We start from the raw sequence: 10,508 nt of genomic DNA, 5'->3' as shown, positions 1-10,508 counted from the left end.
GCGCCCCGTCTGCTTGTGATACGCGTACGGTACCCCGCTTTCTTTCGTTCACTTTCGCTCCAAATCGTCCTCGTTGTGATCTTGCCCGTTGCCCTCTACTCCGCCGGATACCGGGAACCATCGGGCCGATACGAGGGAGGGCCCCGCTTCCAATGCCAATCGACGACGACCATCAACAAACGCTTTGGGCAGGCTCGTGCGGACCAACAGAAAAGACCACACGCGCATACCCCGTTTGAAGAATCCTTTGCCTCGCGCGCGCCTGTAGGTGAGTTGGTGGCCACTGGAACGTTCGCCAGTCAAGTGGCGCGGAGGCTTCTAATCTCTCGCACCGCTAATGGCCCAGTCGAGGACAGGTGCGCGGAAAGTAAAAAGAAAACACCACACAATCAATCGCTGGACGCTAAATCAATCAACCACGACGACGACGACGACGACGGTGTAGATACGGTTCCGATAAGTACCGCAGCTAAGGTGCACACTGTGCTGGTGCTGGTGGGTGCGAAATTTTACATTCCGGTGTTCCGGAATAGAGGGGAGGCGCAACGACTCAACGACTGACGGCCTCTTCTGTGCCGGAAGGCAACAAGTAACAGGAGGCACAGCACCCTCTGAATCCCGACGAATCAACAGCTGACGGCCGCTCAGCTGTCTCTTCTCAACTTCCACCCGGGGCGTAGCACCGGAAACCGGCGCCGAAATGCCGAAATGTGACGTAAAAACTAGATACATCCCAGCCACCTTCGCCTGGACGCTGCTGCTTAGCACCACCTTCCTGTTCTTCTGGTATCCGTGAGTAACACACACACACACACACACACTCAATTCTATTCTAAGTAGAAGAAGTCGTCCAGCAATGTTGAAGAACCCATCTAGACTCCACTAGCTTCGCCCGGTTCATCGAATCAAATGTCCTGCGGCAGAAGATCTTATCGTCCAATTTCTCGGTTTGCCTCTGGGTTCGTTTCAGATGTCGCCAGTACTACATTCATCGGCACCCTTGGGTGCCGGCGTACCAGGCAGTGATCACGTTCTTCGTGATCGCTAACTTTACGCTCGCCACGTTCATGGACCCCGGTGTCATACCAAAAGGTGAGAGGGGGGAGTGATAAAGGATGTGGACCTTTTTTTTTTCTATCGCTTGCATGTTTACAGCCCCACCGGACGAGGATCGTGAGGACGAGTTTCGGGCGCCACTGTACAAGAACGCCGAGATTAATGGCATTACGGTGCGCATGAAATGGTGTGTCACCTGCAAGTTCTATCGTCCACCCCGTTGCTCGCACTGTTCCGTCTGCAACCACTGCATTGAGGTACGGGCAATATGGTGGTGTTGTTGTTTTTGTACGACTTTTCACTTTATCTGTTCGACATTCGACAGACGTTCGATCATCACTGTCCGTGGGTGAACAACTGTATTGGCCGGCGGAACTACCGGTTCTTCTTCTTCTTTCTCATCTCGCTGTCGGTGCATATGCTGAGCATCTTCTCGCTGTCGCTGGTGTACGTGCTGCAAAAGGAGAAGGACAAGCTGACGGAAGTGGAGCCGATCATAGCGTAAGCTATCTGCTTAGCAACGTTAGTATTTAATTAGAGAGCACATGCATTGACGTAAGTTCTGGGTTTGGTGCCCCACAGCATGGTGCTGATGGCCATCGTAACGTTGCTGGCGATCCCGATCTTCGGTCTGACCGGATTTCACATGGTGCTGGTATCGCGAGGCCGTACTACGAACGAGCAGGTGACCGGCAAGTTCAAGGGTGGCTACAATCCGTTTTCGCGCGGCTGCTGGAACAACTGCTGCTACACACAGTGTGGCCCCCAGTACCCTAGGTATGCTATCGATCACCATTCACCATTGGACCTCCCCTGGCTTCCCCGTTCTACTGCTTGTCTCTACCCATTACCATCCGTAGCCTGTTGAAACCACAGAAGTACGCCGCGCGGCGTTCGAACAAAGATAATCAACCAATCAGCACCATCACCCATGACGCGGGCGGTGAATCTGGCGGTTCCAGCCACCGCCATGCCCCGGGAGGGCCGTCACAGCAGCACCCACCGCACGGTCAGCATCAGCAACAGCCACAGGCAATGAGCCAGAGCGGTGGCGGCATCTATGATAATAATCGGCACACGCAGGTAAAAACTTATATGGATCATGGGAATGGTCACGGTATACGTACGGTTGGATCCAGTCATTACAGTAAGGTGCGTAGAATGTTTGGCTTCTTTTTTGTTTTTGTTTTTCATTATAATTGTATGTTATGTTAAGTCCCGTATACCCCCCAATCCGTTTCTTCAACCTCCACCTCTCGAAAGCCCCAACCCAACCCAACCCAACTCAACTCAACTCAACTCAACTCAACTCACTCACTCACTCACTCACGGTCAATTCGGTTACACTCCCGCGCTATTGTACTCGGGTGCTCTTTTGTGTGTTGTGGTGCGTGTCTTCGGTGAATCTGTGCATCTGCGCGTGCCTGTGTGGTGCCTGAACCTGGGCTGATAGTTTCTGCGTAGGAAGTAGGAACCGTTCAATCATTCAGTCTCCCTCTACACACCTGTGGTGAAGGCATTCAACATGGTGAAGAACGCCACCTTGGGCAAATCGTTAGCAAACATTCTTGTTAGCGGACACACTTTGGGCACAAACCATCAAAGTGCATACGTATTGCAGAGTTACGTGAAACGCAACGGGCAGCGCGTAAGCGCTTCGATGTCTCTTCAATTATTCGATACTCGAAGGGGTGCTGCGTCTGCCGGTGCGAGATACACTAAACGCTCGGCTGACCGTATTCGAAACCTAGTTTAGGGGGTCGCAGTCGCAGTATTGTCAGCTACTTGGGGCGCCGTTGATTGATTGTAGATAAGGCCAGTTAACACGCGAACGATGCATTGTCCCAACACCAACGTCAAATTCGTATTGTATAGTTTTCTATTTTGCTTCTTCCGTTTTGGCACCTCTGTTTTGCTTATTTATAGTTTAAGTATATTTATTTTTGTTTAGTTTATAATCGGTCTTCTCTTCGAACTTCGCACTCTCCGATTTGTTTAGTTTTGGTTTATAATTTTGTGTGTTCTTTGTTTTGTTTCTCTGTAATGTTTTCTTTCTTTTATTTTTATTGACCGCGGATTGACGGACATCATCTTCTTCACTAATCTGTTCCTCGCTCCACCTCCATCCCGCGCTCCCACCATACATTATCCACCTCCCCCTCCAATCCACTTGCTACACCATCTACTCTTTCCAAACGCAATCACATCATCACAATCATCCATAATGCGCTGGGTTGGGTCCTTGAACGTGCATGCTAACGCTCAGCTGACGGAGCGATAGAGGCGCAGGGGGTAGGATGAACCCGAGATGCGCTAGCTATAGGCGGTTCAACACTCAGCTACCGATACCCGTGCACCGACGTAGGGGCTGTAAGCTAATTCAAACGTATCGTCTCGAATTTTGTCTCGTCTCGTTGTTGCCGGAAGTAGTTTTGCATTTTCAGCCTAACATTCCAATAGTTGTTGGAGCTGTGTGTGTGTGTGTGGATGGTAGTTAACAAACCGTTCGGTTGTGGCCTATTTTGGCGAACCGATCGCTGCCCTTCACAACCGACCGGACCGAGTCAGCCTGACCTGACTCTAGAAAAGGCTTGAGCTTAGAAAAGGTTGGACACTAACACCGCTCAAAGATTGGTCCCAGCCTTGTGACTGATGTAAGCTTAGCAGCGGCCCCTTTAGCCTGTGCCAGTGTTGTCCTTTCACCACCAGCAACCAATGCGAAACCGTCCGATGCCCCTTTGTAAGCGCGTGCGTGCGTGTGTGCGCACGTGAAACTAACATAACCGAAATACAACCTAGTTTTGATCTCTGTATCCTATTGTGGCCCTTTCATTACCATTGTCCCTCGACCTGCCGTCCCGGGGCCGACGTGTCCCCCCCTTGACGTATTTTAGGAAGCGCCGCAGTCCTCCATCGTCCCCTTATAGTTTGCGCTATCATCGTTGGCACTATTTCACTTGTTTTTTAGGGTGCGCTTTCTGCTTACACTTCTAGCCTCTATTACAGCTACTAACACGCTGTCTAAACTATGAACAATCAGCAGCAACAGTTGGGAAATATTTTTACTAATAATATCTTTTCCCTCCTTCTCCGTTTTCGACCCCGTGCGTTCCTCGACGAACGTACGCACTAACACACACACGCACGCACACAAATGCACACAAATGCACGCATCCTTCCTTCCTGTGGCGTGCCCAGTGTGCATCGAACTGCGCTCATCTCGCCTTCTCTCGCTCTGTTTCACCCCCGATCCTGGCGCATGGCACCAACGAGGTAATGTTCCCCATGTTTCGCAACGTTCCTTGCTGTTGCTTCGCAGTTATTTCCTGTTGCTTCGTGTTACTTTTCCGAGGGGGGGAACGTTTGCATTCGTTGTGTTTGGTTGGTGTGCGCGTGTATGGCAGATATTTCCCTTTTTGGTTGGTGTGTTTTTTTTGGGGCATGCATGTGTGCTTATTTCGATAATCTGGGGCAATAATTTGGGGCCTACCGTTTGTTGGGCTTGTTGTTGGGGCAATCGCCTGCGCCTGCTTTGCCTGCGAAATTCTGTTGCTTCTCTGCTCGGTCGGACGGGGGAGACTAACATTCATCTTCAGGGTTACGATACGATTTGCACAGATAGACCTATTGACTGTTGCTTCGCCAGTTGATGTATAAACGCAGTACGGCTTCAATTCAATGGTCAGTATTTGAAACAATTTGCCAGTTTTTGCCGTTGTTCTAAAATTGGTTTCGCGCTCCTGGCTCTCATTTATTGAGGCAAAAGGCCGACCGAATGTGATCCACCACAAGTAGTTCTTGGACGATAGCGTCAAATGTGGCCGCTCTCACATTTCTATCATGCGCATATTACGTACTGTCAATCGTTCAAAAAAGACGAACCGATGGGCGCTTTGCATTAGCGCGCCTTATCTTCTTCGTATAAAACAAAAGTCAAAGCCTCGGTGTCCGGAGATCCGCGTATGTCACTCTATATGTTAGTAGAACATCGCGAGAGTCTTGCGAGAGACTTACGGCGGAAACTTTTCACCATTCGATATTGGGTGTGCCGGTTTCCTCGGGTCACTGCAATCCACAGCACTTGCCCAGTTTGGCTGATGGGGGCTGTGTCAGGAGCTACCAGGAGTCTGCTACAGGTGGTCCAGCAGTTATGTAGAGCAAACCAAAAAGGGCAAAAAGAAAAATAAAATCCCCGTGGGTGGATCCTACCAAAAAGGTAAGTTTCTCTGTTCAATGCTACAATTGTCAGTACGCCGAACCCGGAACGTTTGTCTGCCGTGATGCCGTTTGGCGTGTGTCCGTAGCAACATTCACTTCACCAACTTACCAGTTGCCCCCCACCCCTGTGTTTTGTGTGTCGTTAGGTTGACGCTGACGTGCTAGGATATGTTGGATTGTGTGTTCTTGTCCGTAGTAGCACCTTTGGCTCACTAGAGGCTCTGTCACTAGGGGGACTTTCTACTCCTCACTACTTGGCTGTGTGTAGCGGGTCGTTGCCTAGCTAGAGTAGTTGTGTAGTTCACAGCCCAACGGATCGACCCCTTGGGCTTGGGGTCTGAGGAAGACACACTAGCAGCAGGGAAGCAGAGTGGAGGAGGTTAAAGGAACGGAGAAGAAAAAGGGGTAATAGAGGGAGGATAAAAAGAGAGAGAGGGCGAGAGAACGAAGAACGTCCTGCAGATAGTCCATCATTGTCATCCCCCGCGCGGCCAGAGACACCCCGATGCTGATGAAGAAACCATTGATCGACCATATTTTTTCGCGTTTCTGTGTCTTTTTTCCTACCGCGCCCACCTTCACCTTCCCCTTGCAACCACCACCATCCACCAACACCACCACCCACCACCTGTCATCCTTTGTTGTTCGCGTGAACCAAAACAAAAACCTACATCTATCCATCTATGCTGCTGGTCATATCTCTGTATCCCTGTTACCTTCCTCTCAACCCTGTGCCCGATCCGCCGATCCGCCACCGAACTCCGCCACGCAGCTATCGCCGGGCCGTGAGTGCTCCGACATCGACATGGAACCGCAGGCATCGCAGAGCCGGGACTGCGAGCCGACGCCCCCGCTGCAGCGCCACGGTTCGAAGAGCAACTTCTTCCTGCCCCCGCTAGACGTTGGCATGCCCGGGGGCGGTGGCGGCAATGGCGGAGACTCCCCTCGCCAGCAGCAGCAACAACAGCAGCAGCACATACGAATGTACCATCCCCGGCACAGCCCGCACCCCCGGCAGCGTGGTCTTGATGCGACCCGCAGCTTCACCCCGGAGGGACTGTCGCCCGATCAACCAACTGGGCTGCCACCAATCATCACGATGCAGTCCCAGCAGCAGCAACAGCAGCAATCCGGCGGAAGTGGTTCGCGTGGCGTCGTGGGACCATCGTCCGTCGCGACGCCAACGATGCAGCAGCGCATCAAGGCACTCGGTGTAGCCACACCGCTCGCCATGTCTAGTCCGGTACGGCGGTAAGTATAGCAGTCGGTGAAAGGGGGGTGGGGGGGGGATGGGTTGTGCCGACGACAGGACAGTTGACAGGGTTTTCTAGGTTTTCTAGGGCACCAATCTCTCATGCGATCCCGGTCCTGACTGTTGCATCCTTGCATGAGACGTTCCGAGTTCCGTTCCCCCGGATGAACGGACTCGCGACAACTCGGCCAGGTCGGCAACAGTTGGGCGGGCGGGCGTGTAGTAGGTCAAAATTCCCACCGCCACACCCCGGTGCTTATCGTTTTCCATTCGTTACTTTCCGTTCCGTTCCGTGCTGCTTCTTCCGCTTATCCGGGTGCTTCACATTTGACGGACCACGCACCACGTAAACTGGACACACATAGGTGGACGTGAGGTTGCGGCGCAGCACTGGAAAAATGTACCGCGATCCCGCCAGGAATGCTCGGCCGGAAAGTCCTCGGCAAACCGACACATCAACGTGATCGCAACGATCACACCACGATCAAGTTCCTTCCCTAGTTCACAATATACCAGACACTCCCATCCATTCTTACATGCATCGATACATCTGTGGCATAGACCCTGCCAGCAATCACTGCAACATGCACTCCCTACATGCACTATACAGAGCCCTGCAGAAGGGGGCGCCACTTGCAAAAAAGGGTTGCGCCTCAGCCCGTTGGTGCCCGTTCAAGGTATAGGTCGCCCATTGTTAGCACAAAGGCAATCCCAACATCGAATCGAAAAAGGGAACTACATCCAAACACATCCACACACCCTGTTTTCCTTTTATATAAACACGCACGAGCGCCGCACGCAAAGCATCCAAAGCATCAAAGGACGCACTCAGCGATCGGGATCACGCGGGTTAAGTACCACACACACGGCACCAAGTAACCATGCTCAACCATTCGGCACAGTGCGCGTTCTCCTTCGGTTGGTCTTGGGTAGCAGAATCGAGCGGAACTGCGTTGACTGCTTCACGTTGTGGCCGTTAGTGTCGTTGTCTTGCGTACTGTTGCGTTTGGTTTGCGCTTTTGGTTGCTAGACATTAGATGGCTAGAGTTTTTCCTTTTTTCGTTTTCGTTACTCGTCGCCTCTTGCCATTTACTCTTACGTACGTACGTACGCGATAGATGCGTGTGGCTTTTATAGTGGTTTTCCTTACCTTTTGCACTTCGTCGTCGTTACCATTTTTGGCGCCCATCGTGGGTTCCATCTTCAACGGCGACTCTTTGGCGACCGAACATCCAACCATTTTGATAGCTTAAATTCTCGTATTTTGCCTGGATCAAAGTGAAACACGATCATTCTGTGCCCCAGTGTAGGGAAAATCTTTGCCCATCAGAAACCACAATGTTATAAACAAAGTGCCGGCGCCGATAAATTCTTCGTTGTGGACAACAAGTGGCACAGATGGCAGGGGACAAGACTCCTACACTTGCATGCCAGCAAAGCATCGACGTTCTGCCATGTGATGAAAGCCATCAGAAGATTCTCGCCATTCACTACTTGGACCCAAAAATCGGCGCCGTATTTTGCTGGGATCCCCAAGCTTCCATAATAGCTCTTTTTCCATTATTGCATTATTGTTTAGTTTTGGCTACTGTTCCTTGCGTTTAAAAATTTGGCAGTATGGCTGGCTTTATGGTTGGCTAATTGAAAAAGAAACAGATGGTTGACCATATTGAATGCTACTGTTCGCGCTAGGCTCCCCCCGAACGTGCTAGGCTACGTTGGTAGGCAGTTGTCGCATATTGTTTGTCGGTGGCTTCGGTTTTCTGAATTTTAATCGAGGACTTCTTACTCTCGTCCCTTATTCCGTCCGTGACAGGTCCAACCCAGGTACGCCGACGCAACCGAGACGGCCCGAGTTCATCAGCGTTGGGCAAGCAACGGTGTCGCAACAACAGCAGCAGCCACTCGTGGGGGGCAGCAATGGCATCTCCGGCAACTATTATGATTTCCCGCTGCAGCAGCAACAGCAGCAACAGCAACAGCAGTCGCCGCCGATGGTGCTGCACCAGACGTCGGGACTACCACCACATCACCCGTTCCACCAGCAGCAGTATCCGATGGCCCACCACAATGGCGGGCTAGCGGGAGGCGGCCAGCAACAGCAGCAACAGCAGCAGTCTGTGGTGCCACCGCAACAGCAACAACAACCTCGTGGCGCGTCCGTGGTCTACCACCACGGTAGCCCGCAGCGTCGCTACCTGTCCGAGGGGGAGCTCGTCCGGCAGGGTGCTGAATTGTCGTACGCCCGAAACAACCAGACGTCGGACAATATCCGCGAACTGGCGGGGAGTCCGCAGCGGGGCGTCTACCTGTGGAAGGACACGTCTCCCGGTTTCAGCCAAACTTCGGGCGCTACTGGAGGAGGCCCACCGCCCGTTCTAGGCAACAGTCAGTCGGTGTACCAGAACACTCCCAGTCCCACCGCCGTTCCCCAGCACCATCTGCAGCAGCAACAGCAACAGCAGCAACAGCAACAGCAGCAACAACAACAGATGGCCACCTTCGGTACGGTGAGCGCTACCCGCTACCAGCTGCAGCAGCAGCAGCAGCAAAGCGCACTCGCCAACAGCATGGTCTACCATCCGGCCCTGCGTGGCGGTGTACCCGTGTTTCCTCCTCAACCGCCGCCGCTCAGCAGCACGGTTGGCAATGGACCGGGTGGAACGGCTGGCGGCGGAACTCAGGCACCATCCCCGTCGATCAAGCGCAAGGCCGACGTCCTTCGTCCCACCCGGCCGATGTCGTTCGTGCGGGCGCTCGAGATGACCGACTCGATGGAGATGACGGCGGTGGCACCATCGGGCGGTGCCGTTCTTGGCGACGGCCTGACGACGTCCGGTGCGGTGCTCTCCTCCCTGCAGCATCCCGGAGGTCCCGGGGTGCCCGGACAGCCCGGCGGTCCTGCGGGGCCCGGTGGTCTGCGTGGCGGCAACATTCCGACTCCGCCCGATCAGCGGACCAGCGTGTACGACATGAACTACGAGATATCGGTATAAGGGCGTTGGTGGTCGATGCAGTAAATGTGTATAGGCTGCTCAGGCTGCTCGAGGCAACTGCTCTGATGGGGATGGGGTCCAAAGGGCACCAGGGAAGACCAGTGCCGATTGCGCAGATAAGCACGCAGCCAACCGAGCCCACGTCATCACATCCCTCCAATTGCTTTCTTTCTCTCTGCTTTCGCCTCGCCTCAGTGTACTTCCGCACACTTCCGTGGTGAACCCAGAGCACCCGAACCCCGTGCCTGTGTGGCATACGGTTTTTATGAAGTATGTTCTGTTTGCTTCCGGTTTTTTCCCTCGTTTCGTTCTCGACTCTCGACATCATTCGGACACTCAGTATCGATGTACAAACTCGCACGTGTCACATTAGCTGGTAAAAGGCTAGCTGTAACGTCCAGCACAACCCCCAAGCCCCCCCCTTCCGGCCCGCGGCGCTGTTCACCCTGTTCTCTGCGATACGCTCCTGAAGTTGCCAGATGCAGATTAGGTCGCGGCATCCATCAGGGTTTGCGTCCCCCAGGGTCCGGGGTCCTGCAGGGTGTTGGCGTGCGAAGAACCGAATCAGTTGTCCGGCAGACAACCATGCAATGGGAACAGCCAACTCTAATGTGCCCAAATTCTTTTGCTATTACGTGTATAGTCATTTTACATTTATACTATAAGTACTATATATAGTGGAGATAGGAGGTATATACCATTAAAAACTGGGGAAGGCAGCGGGAGAAACTTTGTAGCGTACCGTCTCGAGCCCTGTGTGCACTTATTTATCACATCATTATCATGCGGACACACTGACTGACACGCACCGTTCAGACTGACCTGCATCATCGCCCCCACAGTGCGTTCTTAATTCCGTGTGTTTGCCGAACGGTTCGTGGATTGCAGTGAAAACACCGCAGTACCATCCGCCAGTGCATACGACGCATCGTTGAGTTGTTGTTATCTAGTTTTTAAGAACTTTGCATACTGCTCCAGTCTACACT

At 52.8% G+C, this 10,508-nt stretch overlaps 1 protein-coding gene across 1 annotated transcript; it reads left to right on the top strand.

The window, feature by feature from the left end:
- Nucleotides 1-700: 700 nt before the first annotated feature.
- LOC128278848 (palmitoyltransferase ZDHHC8) lies at nt 701-9,597 on the top strand. Its single transcript, XM_053017578.1, has 8 exons — nt 701-792; nt 971-1,092; nt 1,156-1,313; nt 1,382-1,557; nt 1,639-1,833; nt 1,917-2,208; nt 6,047-6,525; nt 8,343-9,597. The coding sequence occupies exons 1-8, from the start codon at nt 701-703 to the stop codon at nt 9,520-9,522; spliced, it is 2,694 nt and encodes an 897-aa protein (XP_052873538.1). The 3' UTR covers nt 9,523-9,597.
- The last annotated feature ends 911 nt before the right edge of the window (nt 9,598-10,508 follow it).

The sequence above is a fragment of the Anopheles cruzii genome, chromosome X (assembly GCF_943734635.1).
Source record: "Anopheles cruzii chromosome X, idAnoCruzAS_RS32_06, whole genome shotgun sequence".
In the NCBI taxonomy this organism is placed as follows: domain Eukaryota; kingdom Metazoa; phylum Arthropoda; class Insecta; order Diptera; family Culicidae; genus Anopheles; species Anopheles cruzii.
This window is presented reverse-complemented; position numbering and strand designations above follow the sequence as displayed.

What these genes read in the sequence shown, in the direction of transcription:
- LOC128278848 (XM_053017578.1), top strand. Translation starts at nt 701, where the DNA reads ATGCCGAAATGTGACGTAAAAACTAGATACATCCCAGCCACCTTCGCC. An exon ending in CCCCGGTGTCATACCAAAAG is followed by an intron (nt 1,093 to 1,155) that starts GTGAGAGGGGGG and finishes GCATGTTTACAG; the next exon opens with CCCCACCGGACGAGGATCGT. An exon ending in GAAGTGGAGCCGATCATAGC is followed by an intron (nt 1,558 to 1,638) that starts GTAAGCTATCTG and finishes GGTGCCCCACAG; the next exon opens with CATGGTGCTGATGGCCATCG.